This window comes from Propithecus coquereli, unplaced genomic scaffold (genome assembly GCF_000956105.1).
Source record: "Propithecus coquereli isolate 6110/MARCELLA unplaced genomic scaffold, Pcoq_1.0 Scaffold120, whole genome shotgun sequence".
NCBI lineage: Eukaryota > Metazoa > Chordata > Mammalia > Primates > Indriidae > Propithecus > Propithecus coquereli.
Genome location: NW_012136081.1, coordinates 3,983,092 through 4,002,543, shown reverse-complemented (window position 1 = coordinate 4,002,543; position 19,452 = coordinate 3,983,092). Strand labels below are relative to the sequence as shown.

The 19,452-nt window shown below is 60.1% G+C and overlaps 1 protein-coding gene across 4 annotated transcripts in view; it reads left to right on the top strand.

Moving 5' to 3' along the window:
* ANO1 (anoctamin 1, calcium activated chloride channel) overlaps positions 1–19,452 on the top strand; it is a 194,623-nt gene that overhangs the window by 165,234 nt on the left and 9,937 nt on the right. For 3 of the 4 annotated variants that reach the window (XM_012665634.1, XM_012665635.1, XM_012665633.1), the window contains 8 exons: positions 3,058–3,132; positions 6,869–7,070; positions 7,307–7,418; positions 8,483–8,540; positions 10,302–10,402; positions 11,042–11,187; positions 14,131–14,283; positions 19,333–19,385. In XM_012665634.1, coding sequence (XP_012521088.1) covers positions 3,058–3,132; positions 6,869–7,070; positions 7,307–7,418; positions 8,483–8,540; positions 10,302–10,402; positions 11,042–11,187; positions 14,131–14,283; positions 19,333–19,385 — 900 coding nt within the window. Of the gene's footprint in view, positions 1–2,008; positions 2,087–3,057; positions 3,133–6,868; positions 7,071–7,306; positions 7,419–8,482; positions 8,541–10,301; positions 10,403–11,041; positions 11,188–14,130; positions 14,284–19,332; positions 19,386–19,452 lie in introns of all 4 variants that reach the window. The other variant, XM_012665636.1, reaches the window with a different exon arrangement.

Here is a 19,452-nt window from a genome sequence, read left to right as displayed (position 1 = left end):
ACTATTCGGCTCTGCCATTGTGGCACGAAAGTAGCCATAGACAGTAGGTAAACAGAAGGGCCTGTGTTCCAATAAAACTTTATTTACAAAAACAGGCAGGGGGCCAGATTCGGCAGAAAGGGTATAGTTCATCAAATCTGCTATTTCTATCTCCTTGATGTAACCGGAGGGTGATGTCAAACTTAAGCAAACATTTTGCTTTGAGGCTTTTTGGCAGTCCTGTCTGCCCCTTCGTGTTCTATGTTAAATAATGAAATGGAAGTGTTTGCCAAACCAGGGTCCCTAAGCAAATGGCCAGTTCCTTGTTTCATTCCTAGTGTAAGAGTGAGGGAGAAAAATGTTTCTGTGATGTTCTCGAGGCCATCCTCACTTTGTAATAAATGCCTTTCTTTTTCCTCAAACCTCTCATTCAAATTGACAATCACAATCACAGCCTGAATTCTCCCAGGCCTCTAGAGGTACTTGGCTACTTTGTTCATGGTGGTTTTTCATGTGACCTGGGACAGGCAAGTGTGGAGCCCCCCTGGGCCCTGCCAGCCCCCGACCGAGGCAGGAGAAGCTTGCCCTGGCTTCTGGAGGGATTGGGAACAGGGGAAGGACACTCCCCCAGGCTCCCGGACTTTGCTGTCCCATTTGCACTCTCAGGCTCTGGGACGGAGGAGGACAAACCCCTAAGTTTCTCTTTCCTTGTCTGAGATGCCAGGGACAGAGCTCACTGGTTCCAGGTGGCCAAGGGTCACAATTGCCGTAATCCCATCTGGAAGGCAAAGGGGGTGCTCCAGGAAGCCCCCCAAAAGGCCCAGCTCCTGTAACACAAAGAAAATCGACGGTGCAGCCCGGTCCTCCCGCAGTCAGGGAGGAAGTGCACCCTCCTGAACCCCTCTTAGGGTCTGAGCAGGGTTTGAGGGTACGAAGAATTTAACCACAAAAGCAGGAGTTGTTACCCTAAAATAAAGAGACCGTCTGACTGGGTTAACAAATCGGCCTGTGGCACACTGTCTTCTGAGCGGCCGCTCGGTGCCTTTGAACTGGCCCCAGCCCCTCTGGCCCTCCCGGCCGCCTGGCGCAGCGCGAGGCCTGACGCCACCGCGCCTGAGGCCTGCACCCCTCCTGGTGTTTTCAGGGCAGTGTCCCTGGCTCCAGGCCTGGGTCAGGATGTCTTAGGAGTCAGCGTAGGGCCCCCGAGAGTCCACCCTGTGGCTTTGTGGTTGCACCTCTCAGAGTGAGCATGGATGGGCCTTTCATTTCTTCTTAAGGGGACAAGGGTGGCGTGGCACACGCCGTGCCCGTTTAACACAAGGGCCTTAACCATGCTGAAATAACGGATCTGGGCAGTGGGTGCCGGAAGCCACCTTTGGGACACATGGTCCCTCTGCCTCTGTGGCTTGGTTTTGGCCCGACCCCTTTGATCACGTCAGAACAGCAAAGGTACCGGGTTTAGTTTTGCGGAGCTCAGGTGGTGGCCCCGGGCCCTGCCCGCTTCTGGCGGGCCGTACCCCTTATTTTCTCCTTCCTTTCATTTCGCTCCCAGCGGCTGCTTTTTGGTTTTGATTTTTCCCCCAGCTATGGCACTAAATTGGTTTATGACAGAAAGATCCACCACTTAATTGGTGCGTTAACTTGGGCTTCTGGGTGCGGCTTCCTTCGTGCCGTGGTAGCATGCTCGTGGTGACCTGTGTCCTTGCACACCACATACCTGAAATCCCGGCAGCCGTCTCGTGCGACCGGCCGGGACGGAGCCCAGTGGTGAGTCCACGCTGGAGCCTCCGTCTCCAAATCCTCGGTCTCGTGTTTCCACGACCTTGGCGGCAGCCTTTCTCGTAGACGGGGGCTCTCTGCCATCTCCTGTTTGTCTAAAACGCCCGGAGCCCAACTCAGCCTCGGCGGCGCGCTCGCGAGTGAGCACGCGGAGGGGCCTGCTGCCCAGGGGGTGTCGGCCCCGGGCGGGGGCCGGGGCGCCTCCTCATGCTTCACCGCACGGTGCTCTCTTCCCCCCACCCGCCCTCAGAAGCGCCGGCACATTCCAGAGGAGTCGACAAACAAATGGAAGCAGAGGGTTAAGACAGCCATGGCGGGGGTGAAATTGGTACTTCTCTATCTCGGGGCAACGCGAGTCTTGACTGTGCGCAGACAATCCGAGTCGACTGTGTTTCTCCTCAGCAAACTCCGTTGTGTTTATCTTTAACATTCACATCCGTGTTTCTCTGCCTGCCTTCCGCACCCAGCGAGCCCGCCGCGTGTTGAGGTGGCACTGCATGGCTGTGGTGGGTCCGCGTGCGGGGTGGCCCTGGCTTGCTTTGGAGCTCGTGAAACGTGCTTGTCACAACTGCCTGCAAGCGGGTCTTGGTTTTCTCGTTAACACGCATGCGACCCACGCCTGGAATGAGTGGCCTCCCGTGTAATGTCCGTGACAGCTTCCTGTGACAATGTGATACGTGCATTTTCCTGTTTAAAAAACCCACTCCCACTGGAAACATCCCAGGCAGCGACAGCTCCTGCCTGCGGTACCTCTGGCCAAGCCACCCTCAGGCCCGAGAGCCTCCAGGCCGGTGTCGCTGCAGGCTGGCGTCGCTGTGCGGCAGACAACATCGTAACTCGTAATGCTGGTTGCTTGTTCCGACGTGCTCCACGAAGGAAAAATAACTATTATGGTCTGGGTGGCAAATGGCAAAACATCTTAGATCTTCTAGCCCTGAAAGTAAGACTTTCAACTGAAGAAAGGGACTCCAGATCCAGGCTTCTCCCAGACGTGGGTCTAATGGTCCTTAGAAGGCATTGGACACCATTGCGCCCCGGGCACCAGGGAGTCACGTTTTTAAACAGCTGTTACTTCCATTATCACATAACATTTCATAGGTGGGAAGGCCCGGATGCTTCTCTGAATGCTAGGCATTCACATGGGCTTGTCACCCGCAGGCATTCTCTAAGGTTTTTCTGAGTATTTCTGTCGTCCGAGTTGTACGTGAGCACACACACACACACACACGCACACGCGCGCACACACACAGACTCACCCCCCCGCCACGGTTCCGCTGACCGCACTGTTTCGTGTTGTAGACAGACAAGGTGAAGCTGACCTGGAGAGACCGGTTCCCCGCCTACTTCACCAACTTGGTGTCCATTGTCTTCATGGTGAGTTCCGGAAGGCCGAGGTGGGAGGAATTCAGGGAGGTGATCAGCGCCCACCTGACCGGGTTCAGCCTTGGACGCTGTGGTGCCGGTCGGCCTAGGCCTGGTGGCCCTGTCTCCTCAGGGCAGCGGGTAGGCGGGGGAGATTCCAGCACTACCCCTAAGGTGGGAGGGGGCCAGCGTTCCAAAGTGAGCCCCAAGGGGGGCCGTCCGTGCCCTGTGGGTACGTGAGAGGATCTCAGGTGTCCCTGGCACACACCTCTCACTTTGAGAGTGACGCGTTTATTTAAGTCATTAGTCCTGCAAACCTGGGATCTCACAGATATCTCATATAAGACAAAACGAGGAATTTTTAAGAAAACCATTAAATAAGTAACGCAGAGACGGGACAAAAATTATGGCAGGCCGGGCACGGTGGCTCACGCCTGTAATCCTAGCTCTCTGGGAGGCCGAGGCGGGCGGATTGTTTGAGCTCAGGAGTTTGAAACCAGCCTGAGCAAGAGCGAGACCCCGTCTCTACTAAAAATAGAGAGAAATTATCTGGACAACTAAAAATATATAGAAAAAATTAGCCAGGCATGGTGGCGCATGCCTGTAGTCCCAGCTACTCGGGAGGCTGAGGCAGGAGGATCGCTGAGCCCAGGAGTTTGAGGTTGCTGTGAGCTAAGATGATGCCACTGCACTCTAGCCCGGGCAACAGAGTGAGACTCTGTCTCAAAAAAAAAAAAAAAAATTATAGCGGTGCTGCTCAGGGGCCCGGGGTCTGTGCCTCAGGTCATGGGCAAACACCACGTGGCTCTTAGGGGATTTCAATCCCAGGGACTTCAACCCTAAATTGATCTGCCTTGCTGCACGTTAGCTGTGCTTCCATCATCCCCCAAGTGGTCAGGGCCACCTGGTCACATTATAAGTGACAGTGCCCTCATGCAGCCCAGGAACTCTGAGTCAGAGCCTGGTATGACCGCCCAGCCCATGGCCTGGTACCCAGGGCGAGGGTTGGCAGCCGGGCACCGAGGTGTGCTGAGGGCCTGGCAGCAGCAATTCATTCCATCCTCACCACTGGCCAGTCCCAAGAAAGGCCACACCCTCCCCTAGGCCAGCCAGGACGCGGTGGAGCCAGAGCCAGTCGGGTGATCTCCTCCAAGATCCCTGCGTTCCAGACACACTTGGAGAGGGGCAGCAGGGCGGTCTCCGTTTTCCGGGTCGAGTGGGGACCATGGAAAGCAGCGTGAGGACTCAGTTTCTCCTCATGCTCTCAGGCGCAGTAACAGGGATCTCAGCTGACAAATCCGGAGAAGGGCGGCCTCAATGGTGGGGACTCCAAGGCCCCCTCCCTTTGCCCTGGAGAACGGGAGCCAGGCGGCGGTGCCGGGAAGACTCTGCGCTCTCCCGGCAACTGGGTGGGATTAGGGTCAGCCGCACTTGGAGGCTGATGTGTCCCCTCTGGCCAGCACCAGGCTCGGTCCCTGCCTCAGAGCATCCCCAGCCCTCACCCAGTGGGAGAAGGGGCTCAGAAACAGGTGCTCAGGCAGCCACGTCTGCCCCTAGGCTCTGCTGCTTCTGGTGAAGAGAAAGCAGCGTCCTTGCAGAAGGGCCAGCAAGGGGTGGAGAGGAGGTGGCGTGTCTGGGGCTGGTCTGGTGGCTCCACAATGCCACCAGAGCTGCTGGCTTCTCTGACCTTCGGTTCACCCGTCCTCTGCATGAGTCCCTCTTGGTCACAGTGTGGCTGCTTCACCTCCAACCTCACCTCTGCTCTCCAGGCAGGGAGAGGGGCAGGGCCGGGGGGGTGGGGTGGAGGAGAGATGAGCCCTGAAGCTACCACTGTTAGAAGGCGCTTTCCCAGGCCCGCCCGCACCTCTGCTTGCATCTGTCTCCTGGGTGAGAGCCGTTTCACACGGCTGCCCCAACCTGCAGCTGCCCCAACCTGCAGCAAGGCTGAGGAATGAGGGTTCTGTCCTCTCGGCAAGGATGATAGGGGAAGGGCAGAGGGATATCGGGTGGAGAACTAGCCGCCTCTCCTTTCCCAGCCCTCGATGTCCTGGTAAACCCCTGTCACAAGTAAATCGCACTCAAGGGGTTGATGAGGACACAGCTCTGTCCCCAACTCAGGAGCTTCATTCACCGAACAAAGGTGGCTGAGCACCTGGGATGTGCCCTGCAGCCCTGGTCCTGAAGACCCGGGCATGAGCAATCAGCCAAACCCTGGCCCTTGGACGCTTGTGTTTGGAGGGGAGTTGCCTCCAGGAAGGGAGGCCACCGCGGGGGCCTGTCGTGGGAGCACGGCGGCCCGCTGGCAGGGCGGGGGGACGTCTGCTGGGGCGGAGGCCACTGGCTGGGTCTCCACAGGCCTGCCCCGTCTGCACCTCAGCAGACTGGCACAGGGACATCTTCGAGGCTAGGCGACGCCTTCCCCAGGGAGGGGCCTCCTGGCAGGACGCAGGGGTTTCCCATGGAAAGCCCTCATTCCCGGAGCTGGCAGGGAGTGGTCCCCGCTCGCTGCAGCTGGGCCACCCCTGGTCTGGGTGTGCTGTGTGCCGCAGACGCTTCCCTGGGTGGGGTGTGGTCACTGGCAGATGTCTGTAGAAGCCAGAGTTCATGGCGTGTGGCAGCAGTTAATGGCCCAATATATAAAGTAAGAGTTTTGGAGGGAGATTTCTGAGTGCCGCAGCCTCGCTCCAGGTGAACAGACCACACCCGTCCCGAGCGGTAGCCAGGAGACACACGGCACAGCCCCAGCCTGTCCTGGGCGCCATGTGTGACCATACCGTCGAGGACAGGTCGGCACTCTGCAGGCGCGTGGTGTCCCAGGGCAAGACAGAGCCTCACACGGCAGGTGGGTTCACACAGGCTGAAATGCCAGCTCTGCTGGGCGCTCCCTCCGTCCATCTGTCCGTCTTCAGCGAGCGCCCAGGATGGGGCGTCCACACCCCTGGGCAGGGCAGGATAAGGACTGGGTCTTCCCAGTTGAGCTAGACCCATAAGGAAAAGGAAGAGGAACCCAGACAGACAGACAGACCGCTGTGTGTGGAACAAGCTTGTCACTGCAGCCAGCTCCACCCCCATCTCTCAGGCAACCGCCAGCCCCAGTTTCATGGAATGTTCTGGTCCCACGGTGGTTTTGGCAAGGGGAGGGGCTCGCTCTCGTGGTGAGCCAGAGGGTGTTGCTGCTTCTGAGTAGGTTGGGAGAAGGGACCTGCTCCGTTTCCCAGCCAGACCTGTCACCTGCCCCACCCCAGGCCCCACCCACCTCATTTAACAGGGTAGGGTCTCTGGGAGGTGGCTGGGAGGCCGGCACACCTCAGCCCAGCAACCATCTGAGGATGTCACCGCTTCCAGAAGCTCAAGGTCACCCCAGGTAGCGGGGAGAAGCCCCCGCCCAGGGGTCAGCCTGTTCTAGGACCAGCCAGGACAGCCACTGGGGTGTGGCCCTGCCATGTCCTGCGCTGTGCTTAGGAATGCTTGAGTGGACCTGGTAAATCCCAGCCGGCGACCTGGCCTGCCTATGTTACCCCTCTGAACCTCGGTGTCCTCTTCCACGAAATAGAAACCAGCCACTTGTTCTCTGTCTGTGGTGGGTTAACACGTGCGGAGCACCCAGCGTTTGGAGGGGCCAGGAAACGTCAGTCTTTGTGTTGTTGAAGCAGAAGTGGGTTGGGGGGCCCTGGGCTGAGACGGCAGATGGGGCAGGTGTGGGGGGTCCGGGGGTTCCCCAGCCAAGAGCGCCCCCTCCCCTTTGCAGATCGCAGTGACGTTTGCCATCGTCCTTGGCGTCATCATCTACAGAATCTCCACAGCCGCCGCCTTAGCCATGAACTCCTCCCCCTCCGTGCGGTCCAACATACGGGTCACGGTCACGGCCACCGCGGTCGTCATCAACCTAGTGGTCATCATCCTCCTGGACGAGGTCTACGGCTGTATAGCCAGGTGGCTCACCAAGATCGGTGAGTGCCTGCAGTCGGACAGCCCACGTTGCCTCCCTCTTGCTGTGCAATCTCAGGCTTGTTGCTTAACTTCTCTGGGCCCCGGTTCCCTGTCTGTGAATGGGGACCCTGAGCGCTGGCCCTGCGCTCCCATGAGAGCTGAGTGACATGATGGTGCCAGTGATCAGCCCGAGGCTGGACCTGGCTGTTGGGGCGTCCCAGCCGCAGCCTCAGCAACCCCGTCCCCCTCCCTCTAGAGGTCCCAAAGACGGAGAAGAGCTTCGAGGAGAGGCTGATCTTCAAGGCTTTTCTGCTGAAGTTCGTGAATTCCTACACTCCCATCTTTTACGTGGCTTTCTTCAAAGGCCGGTAAGGACTTCTTCAGCCTGTCCCCAGTTTGCTCCTCCCGAGTCCAGGGGAGAGCAAGCCTCTCCCTTACCTGTGGGCGGGGGCACCTGGAGGCCCAGGGCCGAGCAGTCGCTGTGGCTCCCGCAGCTGACGAGGTCCGGGGAAAGGCCTGGCTCCTGCTGAGGTTCCAGAACAGCAGGGACCCTGGGCAGGGGGGACCCCAGGCAGTCGGGACCCCAGGCAACAAGCTCCAGGTGGGCAGCAACCCCCACAGCAGGCAGGGCCGAGTCCACAGAGTGAGGCCAGGAGAGACCAGGAGGGCAGAGAAATGCAGCCACTGGCCAGCTGAGCCACGTCCTAGGCTCCTGGTGGGTGAACCCCACACCTGGACCGTCCAGGCTGTCGAGGGGCCTCTGGCCATCCACCATGATGCCCCACCCACCCCTTCGGCCAGGGGCCGGCAGGTCTGATCTCGGAACCCCTCCCAAAGGCCCCTTCCTCGGCATCACGTGGTTTACAAGTGCCACGCACGCCCAGAGCAGGGTCCGAGAGCCCCACCCAGGGGTCCCGTCCATCCTGAGAGCCCCCAGGACAGAGCAGGCTCTCAGAGGCCCCCCACTGCACACCAGCCCCCAAAGCTCAGAGGCTGCTTGTCCTCACTCAGGGTGGCCTTGGCCCCCACCTGCCCCAGCCTGCCCCAGGTCGCAGAGTGACACCATGCTGGCTGTCTCGTGGCGCATCCCGAATTCCCGGCGGCCAGCAAAGCACATGGTTTCGGCCGGAGTGGGCTTCACCTTAGCACCCTCTCAGATTCCCGTCCCTCTGTCCCTCCGACACACGTTTTCCTTTAGGGAAGTTCCGTTTTCTTACCCCTCTCTGGGAACGGGAATCCAACGAACATTCCACCGGTGGAAAGCCACCACGGCTGTGCTCTAGCGGGCGACGCCGGGCCTCGGGAGAAGGCTGTGAACACGTTCGAGGCTCAGCCTTCTGGAGTCACGGGGAGCACGGTCCTCCCAGGGCGGCCCCTCCCCCGGCCCAGTGCGGGCTCGTCTCCTCTCTAACAGCCTCCCCAACCGTTTCAGGTTTGTGGGACGCCCAGGCGACTACGTGTACATTTTCCGCTCTTTCCGCATGGAGGAGGTGAGTGACTTTCCGGCAGCGCCTCCCCGCCTGGCGTCCCAGGTTGTCTAACGGGGAACTCGAAGGAAGCAAATGGTGCATACTTGTGAAGCAAGTAGCGAGTCGTTGCTTTCCTTCCCGATGGAATCTGTTCTCCGCCTGGGGTGGCGGGGCTCTGATCTTACGTGGCGTGTTCCTATAGAGTTACCCTAAAAGGATAAAATCTCTTCGGAGTTAACGAAAAAGGAAAAAATCACACACAGTTTTCTTTTCTCTTTTCTTCTTTTATTTCGGTAAGACTTTGACAATTTCTCACTCTGGTTAAGATGCTTTAATGAGGACAGAACAGAACGTAGCTACATATTTTTACCAAAACGCCCACTTCTCTACCCTCGAACATGAGGCTGGTGACCTTTGGCTTCTGCTTAGCAGTTCTGGCCCAGAGCGTCTGGTCAGGGCGCCAGCCTGCCCCCTGCCCCTGAGTCACGGCCGGTGACTCGCTCCTCTGTGTTTGTCCCACGAGCAGCAGCTCCGTCAGACCACGCTGGGGCTTCGGGGCCTGTGAGCAGCCCAGGTCTTGGAGTGACCAGTTGGCAGTTCTGGCTCACGGAGTAATCACACTTGTCAGGAAATAGGGAGCGGGCCTTCCTGATAAAGACTCTACCAAACAAGGTGGAACGGGTTGGAGTGGACGTCAGGAACAGGGCGATCAGGCCACCTGGAGGGCAGCAGAGAGGATCAGCCACCTGAGGGCAGGCCCCTGGTTGTCCCTAGACATGGGCCTCGTCCCCAGTCACGGGGCTTTGCAAAAAGCCCATGAAGTACTCTTCACTTTTTACATGACACATAGGTGATACCCTGTCAAACTCATCCATAGTTAGAAAAGTTGGGGAAATGCCTTTGTAGATTAGAATGAAGCAAAGGACATAATGGCTTTTTATGAAAAGAGGGCTCTCCGAGACAGATTTTTTTAGTAGCTGTCTGTAAAGTTTTGCTCGGGACTCAGAGAGGGTTCACTGTGCCCCAGGGGCCACCGAGCATCCATTGTGTTTCCTTTGCCTGGACAAGTTAAGCTTCTGGCCCACAAAGGTGTCTAACCCTCACCTGCCTGCCCAGTCCCTGGCCTAAGGTGGCCTCGGAGGGGTGGCAGCTGCCTCCCGTGTGGCTTGCCAGCTGCAGGGTCTGTGGACAGGCAGCTGCCATGTGGGACGGGGCTCTGGCCCGGGGAAGGAGGAGGAGCCCGAGACCCACTCTCTGGCAACCCACTCCCCTCCCCCGGCCTTAGTTCCAGCCCCGACAGCCTGTAGGCGAGGAATATTCGTTTCCCGGGGCTGCCACAACAAAACACCACAGACTAGGTGGCTTAAAACAACAGGAATTCATTATCTCACAGTTGTGGAAGGTGTCACCAGGGCTGTGCTCCCTCCGAAGGCTCTAGAGAGGGATCCCTCCAGATCCTGGTGGGGGCTGGGAACCCCTGGTGTTCCTGTGGGCATCGCTCCAGCCTCTGTCCTCACACAGCTTCTTCCCTCTGTGTCGGTGTTTTCTCTTCTTATGGGGACACCAGTCACTGGTCCGAGGCCCCCCTACTGCGCATGACCTCGCCTTGGTTCCGTGTGCACAGACCCTTTCCCGAATATGGGCACATTCGCAGCTCCCAGGGATTAGGGCTTGAGATCTCTCCTTGGAGCACACAGTCAGCCCACGGCAGAGGGTCACCTCCCCCCCCCCAGGGATCTCTCCCGTCCCCGAGGGCGGGGCTGACTTGCTCTGTCCCCGCAGTGCGCGCCGGGGGGCTGCCTGATGGAGCTGTGCATCCAGCTGAGCATCATCATGCTGGGGAAGCAGCTGATCCAGAACAACCTGTTCGAGATCGGCATCCCGTGAGTGGCACCGCGGCTCTGCGTCCCTCCGCGTCGCGCGGGGCCTGGGTGCTGGGGTGGGCTCCCGCGGAGGTCTGGGTGACAGGCGACTCAGGGCCTGGCCCGGGATGGGGGCACCAGAAACAGGAAACCAGAAACAGGAAGGGGGTGAGGACAGAGAGAGATAGGCAGAGGCACCCGCCGTGGACGATGGAGAGGGGGACGCCGATGACATCCCACTCCCCCAGCTGGCTGAGGACGCAGGGTGCCCACAGGCACCAAACCCTGGTGCTGGCCCCCAGGACTGGCAGATAGAGAGCCAGGGGCTTGGCTTCCTCACCTTGCACCCTTCGGAAACCCTGTCCCCAGTCCCTCCTCCCCAGGCGCGGCGGCTCTCTGGAGTCGGGCACTTGTGGGACTACTTTCCTTGATCCGTGTCCCTCCTGTGGCTGTGGGTGGCCTGTGCCCTTCCTTACGTAGCAGACAGAGGCTTGCCGCTCTGCCCTGCCTCTTGGGTCAGGGGCAAAGGAATAATGAACAGAGAAAGGATTGCAGACAAGCTCATCAGGGTTCAATACAGAAAACTGGAGATGCAGCTTAGACATGCAGACACGGCCCCAAACCCACCTTGCCGCAAACCCGATGACCCCGTGCCCCCAGGAAAATGAAGAAGCTGATCCGCCACCTGAAGCTGAAGCGGCAGAGGCCCCCCGAGCACGAGGAGCACGTGAAGAGGAAGCAGCGCTACGAGGTGGACTACAACCTGGAGCCCTTCGCCGGCCTCACGCCCGAGTACATGGAAATGAGTGAGTCGCGTCGGGGGCAGGGCTGGCCGCAGCGGGCAGGCAGGCGACTGCAGAAGAGAAACAGGCCAGCCTGGGGGGCAGCGAAGCCCCCAACTCGCAGTGCCCAGCGCGCTCCGAAAGCGGGCGGAGGGGTGCTCAGGCGCCGCGCCTCCACCCCAGGTCTGTGAGTGTGGTTCCTCCAGCTGGGCCTGTCCTCCAAGGCCCGGCTCAAGCATCCACATCCCCCAGGCACGGTCCCCACCAGCCCAGCCAGACACAGCACAGGACAAGCAGCTCTTCCTTCTTCCTCTTCCCCCTGCCCACTGCCAGCCGGAGGCCTGGCCCCTCTGAGCTGCAAGACCCTGCCTCGCCCTGGGCCCCAGCAATGCGGGTGGCTCCTCCAAACCCTAAAGCCCTTCAGGAATCCTATTTGGGTCCGTGGCTTGTCCTGGCAGAGCTCCTGAGTCGCAGGTGCTGGGGCTTGCTGCCCTGTGGGCTGTCTGCAGCCCCCAGCACACAGCAGGTACCCATGGAGACCCAGGCCTTGAGCCTTGTTGTCCCAGTCGTGTTGCTGGACAGGAGGATGCTGAGAGCTGGCACATACCTCTCAGGGGTGGGGCAAAGGGGAGTTGGGAACAGGCCAGGTGGCCTGCACGGCCACCCAGAGTCTCCCTGACCCGGTCCATCTCCTACCTCTCTCTCCTGCCTCCCTCTGCCCTGACTACCTGGCCTCATTGCTGTTCCCCAAACACACAGCATTCATGCCTGCCCCAGGGCCTTTGCACAAACTATCCCCCTGCTGGCATGCTCTGCCCCAAATACCTGCATGACTCACTCTCTCCCTCTAGGGCTCTACTTAGAATGTCCCCCAACAGAGAGGTCTTCCCTGACCACCATATTTAAAGGGGCAGCCCCTCCCCTGCACAGTCCTGCCCCTCTGCCCCTCCCCCGCCTTGCGTCTCTGATCACCAGCTGACACCCTCGGGCCTCACGGCCCCCTTTCTGCCTGTCTCTCCCTGGTAGGATCGAAGCCTGTGAAGGCAGGCGCTTTCCTTCTTGCTCTTCAGTCCCGGCACCTGCCCCTAGAGCAGGTCCAGGTAGACAGTGGGTGCTCATTGTGTGCTTGCTGACTGAGTGGATGAGCAAAGGTAGTCTGGAGGACTCGTGCAGAGGGGCACCCAGAGTGCAGCACCCCGGCCACTGTGGGCAGCTTCTCACAATGCTGGTTCCCGGCCCTCCCTGGTCCATGCTGGGTGAGGCCTGGGAGTGAGGGCAGCTGAGGCCTGCCCTGCACGGCCACGACCTTTCTATTCAATTGCACCACAAGCAGTGCCTTCTGCTGCTCTCCTATTGGCCTGATCGGTCCAAAAAAGTCATTCCCGCTCCCCAGATGACTGTGCAGGAAGCACTAGTGCCACTGACTCAGAAAGAGAAGAATCCTGAGTGTCTGTCGTGTGCCGGCAAGTCTTCTCTGTTTCCTCCTGGAGTGAAATCCAAGCTGACCCAGAGGCGGCTGCTCCTTCCCATGTTTAGACTCAGCGTGTGCCCGAGGCCAGCGGGGAGGGCTCTGGGAGCTGGGCCTCCCCTGCCTGCAAGGTCGCGCCTTTCTTCGGAGACCCCAGGGAGAATAGGTAGCAAGAAAATAGCACAGCCTGTGATTGGCCAAGAGACCGGCAGCCCCCTCCCCAGACTTCTTTTCCTGGTGGCTGGAGGTTACGTCCCGTGTTCCTCGTGGGTTTGCAGAAGGCATTCCCCAGAGCAGGCTGCTCCTGCCACGCACGCAGGGAGTGGCCCCCGTGCCCCACCCCGGCCCCCGCCGACTGAGGCACACTTCGCCCGGCTTTCTCCCCGCCCAGCGTGCCAGTCTTCTCTTCCAGGGCAGACCCAAGCTGGGCGCCCGGAGCACACAGATGTGGACTGGAAAAAAAGGCCCAGCTGGGAATGTCTCGCCCCCAGCCCTAGTGGTGTCTCCAGCTTCCCCTCCGCTCCCCCTCATCCCACTAATGCCACTCAGAAGTGCGGAAACCCACCCCGCAAGCGATCTCCAACCTGGGGGCTTGGCAGCCCCGGCCCACACATGTGGCCCACATTGCCCAGCCCCCGCGAGGCCTCCAGACCTCAGACAGGGCCAGTGTCCAGGGACATCCCACCACACCCACTGCCCTGGCGAGGGACAGGCCCACGGAGACACAGCGCCACAGCTCCCCCCACCCACCCGCTCCACAGGCTAACAATGCCCACTCTCAGCCGCCAGGCACAAGTGACATTCTGCCGGCTTCCTTGTTTACCACCTGGCACCGGGCGCTCTTGGACCGGGTCCTGCTGTGCGGTTCCTGAACCAGCTTCCCCACCTCAGTTCCGTTCGGCAACCTTTTCCTGACCTTCTCGCAGCCCAGCCCTGTGCTGGCTGCGGCATCCCGGGTCCGAGAAGCCCAGCGCGGGCTGCGGGAGTGCGGGCCTGAGGCGGAGGGACGACGTCGTCCTGGCCAGGGGTACTGGCCGGAGACCCGGTGGAAGGGAGGTTTGGGGCTCTCAAAGTCGCAGCGGCGCGGGCAGGCCCCCAGGTCCCAGGGACCTCTGGTGAAGGAAGCAGCAGGGCCAAGCCATGTCCCTTCCCAGCCAGGCCCGGGGATGACCACGGCCTGGGCCTTCTCGTGCTTGGGGATCTTTTTTACAATTAGTGATGATTTTTTCAGGATTAGACATATGATAAGTGAACATTGCCGTGGTTCAAGAGCCAAATACTGAGATTCGGGGCAAAGTCTGGAATTCCCCTTACGTCTCCTCCTGGCTGGGGTCACAGTGGGCCTGTCCCCAGAGCCCCTCTCACGCGCCTGCAGGTGTCCGTGCAGGTGGGCTCACGGCGGCAGGGCCGCAGACCGCAGTCTGTGGGGCTGAGCTCGGCGCGCGGGGGTGGGGAGGGGCCGCCCTCACGGTGCTGACGGTGCCTGGCTCTCCCCACAGTCATCCAGTTTGGCTTTGTCACCTTGTTCGTCGCGTCCTTCCCGCTGGCGCCGCTGTTCGCACTGCTGAACAACATCATCGAGATCCGCCTGGACGCCAAAAAGTTCGTCACCGAGCTCCGAAGGCCGGTGGCCGTCAGAGCCAAAGACATCGGTGAGTGACCCAACCCCAGGGGCCAGCGGGACCGGTTCCGAGCGCGTGTGGGGTTTGGGGAGGGGCTTGCTGCCCGCCGGAGCTAGAGCAGGGCCAGCCAAGCGTCCCCTATCCCGGACGGAGCCTGGGGACGGACGATGCAAGACCTCAGGGCTCGCTGACCCCTGTCCCACGGAGGACGGTTGGGAAGAGCAAGTCTAGGGTGTCCGAATGTCAGTCTGCGGCCCAGGAGACACGAGTGCTCTCTGATGGCTCTCAATACCCCACCCCGACGTTTGCGTGCCCTGAGCTCAGCGCTAGACCGTCAGGGAAAGTGCCTTCCCACGTCACGTATGGTGGAGGAAGAGGAAAAGAAGGAAGGAGCCCCCTTCCTCAGGGGAGGGAAGAGCATCTGAGACATGGCACGACTTGCCCGTGGGGTCAAGGCCAGGGTGAAACCCAACTCGGGCTTTTTAGCCCCAAGTCAAAGGCACACCTCATCCGCGTAGCGGGAGGGCACGGGGGCTGGGGCATGCGTGTTTAAGGCCAGGGTGAAGAATAGCTTTGTGACAGTCATGGATGGCAGAAACGGAGCAGACTTGCTTCTGGGGTAGAGAGCTCCCTGTCACCAGAGGTATTTAAGCAGAAACAGGGTGACTGTCCCTCCGAGAGGAGCGAAGGTTGGGGGAGACCCAGTGGGCAGAGCTCCAGAGCCAGCCCTCCCCAGCAAGGACAGCTGTCTTATCCTAAAGCGGGATCCGATTTGCAGGCTGGGAACAAAATTATAAATACACATTCACTGTATCTCATATTTAACTCAGTTTTCATTAGAATAGCACCTTTGTGCTAATTCTTGGAAGAAAAAAGACTGAATTACATGTGAGGGATCATTAGCTGTCATTTTGCTGAAATAAAGATGATATACTAGCGTGCTAGGATGTCTTTGGGTTGGGCTTTCGTAGGCCAAACATAACCTTGCAAAGGGTATGGGAAGCTTCATCAGCCTTTCCAAGGGCTTCTCCGTTCCTGGCTATTTGTGTCGTTCTTATCGGAAACACCCCTCGGATCACCCCGTCGTGGTCCGTGTTCCCTCCTAAGTTGCTGGCTCTCTGCCTTGGCTAGAAGCTCCTTGGTCCACTGCGTGGCCTCTGGTGGCAAGGCCACCACCCACCCCTGGTGACTAGATCTGCCAATTCTCCACCCTCCGACTCCAAGGTGACTTGAACTCTGGCCATTGTCACGGGTCAAACACTGTCAAATATCTGCGATTCCACCTGGTTCGCCTGCAGCTTCAGGCTGGTGCTGTGGAAGGGCCCGGCTTTGGGAGGGCCTGGAACATGGGTGCCCTGTAGGCAGGGACGTCCCAGCCAGAGCTGGCGCATAAGAGGTCGTCACCTTCTGTTTGGACACTTCTGCCTCCCTATGTCACCTCTTATCTAGGGGACCCAGACAATGAAGACGCAACGAACACTCTTGGTGTTCAGCGGCCTTATAAGATTTTGGTTACAAATGTGAAAGGTTTCAAGAGCGCTTGAACTAACTGACCCTCCAAAGTCCCTCCTGGCCGTCTGTAGGCATGATGAGCCCCTTGCCCCTCACCCCACAGCCCTGACGGCCGGGAGGGCCGGCGGCCACCAGCCTGGGTCTGGCCTCACGGATGCCCACGCAAAGCGTTGATCTGCCGGCGCGCTAGATCGGAGGTCAACACACGTGTTCTGTAAAGGGTCCAGGAGTGAATGTCTTAGGCTTTGTGGGCCAAGAGGTGATGCCCTCAAGTCCCAGACAATGCCTCTCACCAAAAGGCTCAGTCGTCCGTACATTTTTCACTTCTCATTTAAAACGTAAGAAGTCATTATTAGCTGGTGGCCAGGTGGAAGACAGGCCGTGGGCTGCATTTGGACCTCAGGCTGTGTTTGCAAAGCCCCTCCCGGGAGCAAGGTGAGATTGCAGCCCAGGCCACTCGTAGACGCATCGCTGTGTCTGACATTAACTTCTCCTGGACTTTCAGCCTATCGGGGCCTCCAGGGAGCCTCGGGCAGAAGCCTGGGCAAAGCCTTGGTCCCACTTTCCAGATGGGAGACTGAGGCCCAGGTGCTTAACAGAGCTGAGCCAGAGCCAGAGCAGGCCCCAGCCCCGCACGAGGGGAGCGTTTGCGGGGAAAGCTTCACATCGCCCGCCAAAGCCCCGCCAGGGGAGCGCTAGGAAGGCTTGTCAGGGGCTTCTCAGACCGTCCTTGAAATTTCCGGGGCTCTCTGCCCGCGACAGTAAGACAGGCCTGTGCCTGTCCCTCCTTCCCCACAAAGGCCCTGGCCGTGTCACAGCAGGCGTGTGTTTGCTTCGGCACCCTCCACCTGGACAAGCTCTGGTCGTCCCCAGATGGTGGCATCCAAAAATGAGCAAACCCACCCAGGGGAAAGAGCAGCTCGGTGGCCCCAGCTTCCCACAGTCCCAGGGAGGGCGCCGGCGTTGCCGGCACAGCAGGGCTTCCACGTGCGTCCTTGGATTCCTTGCTCCTTGTTTTGCTCGGTTCTCACGGATCAGCGGCACACTTCCTGGTTCCTGCCTGCCTGGGCGAAGGCATAATCCGCCTTCTCTCCGCGTTTGTTTACGGGCCCCTTGACGGTAACCTTTCCTTCAAGAGGCTTTTGTCTTCCTCCTGTGATCCGTGCAGGGCCTCCAGGCGAGCGCCCCGTGGGGACAGTGGGCCCGGTGGCCCCTGGGACCTGCGCCCTGGGTGGCTGCAGGCAGCTGTGCCACAGAGGGCAGGTGTCCTGGTCCCCCTGCTGTGGCCACAGGCGGAGGTGCAGCGGGTCACAGCAGCTCTCGGACACAGCCCCCCAGCCCTGACCTCCACTTCCTGTTCTCTCCCTCGCTGCTCAGAGCCCGCGGCCTGCTCTCGGCTCCCGGGCGGGCGCAGCAGCCTCGCCCGGCACCTGGCTTTTGCCAAATACCTCCCAGTTGTGTTCTTGGAAACGGGGCTTAGAGTCCCCTCGAATGAGAAAAATGCCTTGAAGAAGCAGCCAAGTGAAAAACAAAAAATGAGGCAGTTTCCCCCTTGAGGGAGTTTCATAAAAGAAGCCAAAGAGCTTTCTGAAAGAACATTCCCCCTGCACTAGACATCCCGGGGGCCGTGCGTCTCAGCCTGGAGTGAGTCAGTAACTCAGGGCTCCCGGCCCCACCCCGGGAGAGTTCGGTTCCGTGGGCCGGGCCGGGGTCCAGGCCCTGCATCTCCTTGAACCCACCCCCGTGGACGTGTGGGGACCGGGCGTGGAGGCGTGGCAGGACCCCCAGAAGGCGGGTGAAGACCTTCCCCAGCAGCCCATCTCGCCTGCCCGAGTCCTGCGCTTCCGTGGGGCAGAGTCCAGACGCCCCTTCCCAGGGACCCCACACCCAGAGACCTCATGGCCACCCAGGGCTCGCCCACACCCCAGCACCCCAAGTCAGAGCCCAGAGGGCCGGGTGGGGTGCGCTGACATGAGAACGGCAAGCCCCGGGAGTGCGCTTCCCACGGGGCAATGTGCCCATTCCCCGTTTCTTAAACCCTTCAGCCCTCTCTGAGTTTTTTGTCCCCCACTTTGGCGGGGATCTGGGTTTGGATGAGTATTTCTCCCAAGTGCCGGGCTGGTGGGTGACAGGAGGCAGTGGGGGTCCCTGAGTGCAGAGAGCAGCCTGGCCTGCAGGGGGCGCCACCGCCAGCCACAGCCCGCTGTTGCCATGGAGACACACCAGCCACGGACCAGAGCTGAGGATCTTTTTGAAGCCTCGAGTCAAGATTTTCAAAACACATCATCCGGTTTTTAAACACCAGTCAACACTTTTTAAGTAGTAGGCAAAGCCGGCAAGTCAGCCGCGCAGCCAGGACAGCCCGAGGCTGCCACTTTGCCATCTCCACTCTGCCGCGAAGAGTCTGGCTGGGAAGGGCTTTCTACGCTCACACAGTCGCTCAGCAAACATTTACCAGCAGCGCCGACCCCTGTGTCAGACACCGCATCAGGCCCAGGAGATACAGGGATGCGCAGGTCACAGCCGCCCTGGAGCGTGCAGTCTGCAAACGCGCTCTCGGCCCAGCGCACACCCAGGAGAAGCCGGGCGAGGGCTGCTGTCCACTCGTGGCGGAAGTGTGCAAACGCTGACTCTGGAAGGACACGTCTCCCTCACAGGGCCACCGCCCGCGTGCCCACACTTTCCTCAGGGTGGGGCGGCCCTGGAGCCCTGAGTGCAGAGCCGCGTGACGGCCCCACGCCCGTTCCAACAGGAAAGTGGACCCGCTGCTCTCGAGGGAAAGACCAAACAGAGCTGCGACAAACTCCTCGTCTCGAATGAGACCACAGCTGCCGTTGGCCCAAGGGCCGGTGATGGGCGGCAGCAAGGTGTGATTGTTACCTCCCAAGTCGCCGTGGTGGGGGACACGAAACCCTGCCCGGGAAGTGCAGCCTTGAGGCCCTAACGGGCAGGGGCTTCCCGCTGGGCCACGCTCGAGCCCCTGTCCGGCGGCAGGCGGACGGACGGCCGTGCTGTGATCCTGTGGTTCATCTGTGATCCGGTGCAAGGCTGTGCCATGGGGTGTGGGAAGCAAGGGGGTGTCCAGAGGGGAAATGGTTTACAGAGTGGTGTCGCATCGGCACCCCTGGGGCGTGCCCCAGCCCCCCAGTCAGGGACCCTGCCCTTGCTCCTCAGCCGCGGCGCCACGTCGGGCCTGGCCCTGGCACGGGTGTTCTAGCGCCGGAGTCGGACCTGTCTCACCCAAGCCAGTTAGTAGCATGAACAGGTTCACGGGGAGCTCATTCAGAATCACTTGGGGAGCAGCTGTTTTAAGCACCTCTTGTAGAAGCTCCAACTCGCTCGCAAACAGCTGACGAGCCAGGTGCATGCCGGGGCCCTGGCATTGTCCTGGCTCCCCCAGGACGTCCACAGATGGCTCCTCGTCGCCGCGGGTCTCTGCTTGCCGTGGAAAAGAACAAACCTGCCCCTGCGAGGTTGGCACCGGCTCAGGCTGCCGCCTGGTAGCTGGAATGGCCGAGAGTCTAGTCCAAGAGGGGTCTTTAAAACTGTGACTTCTTCTCCCCCCAGGCATCTGGTACAACATTCTCAGAGGCGTTGGGAAGCTGGCAGTCATCATCAACGTAAGTGGCGCCAGGGACCCCGGCCGAGCAGAAGTCCTGGCTGAGCCAGAGCTGGGCCTGGGTCTCC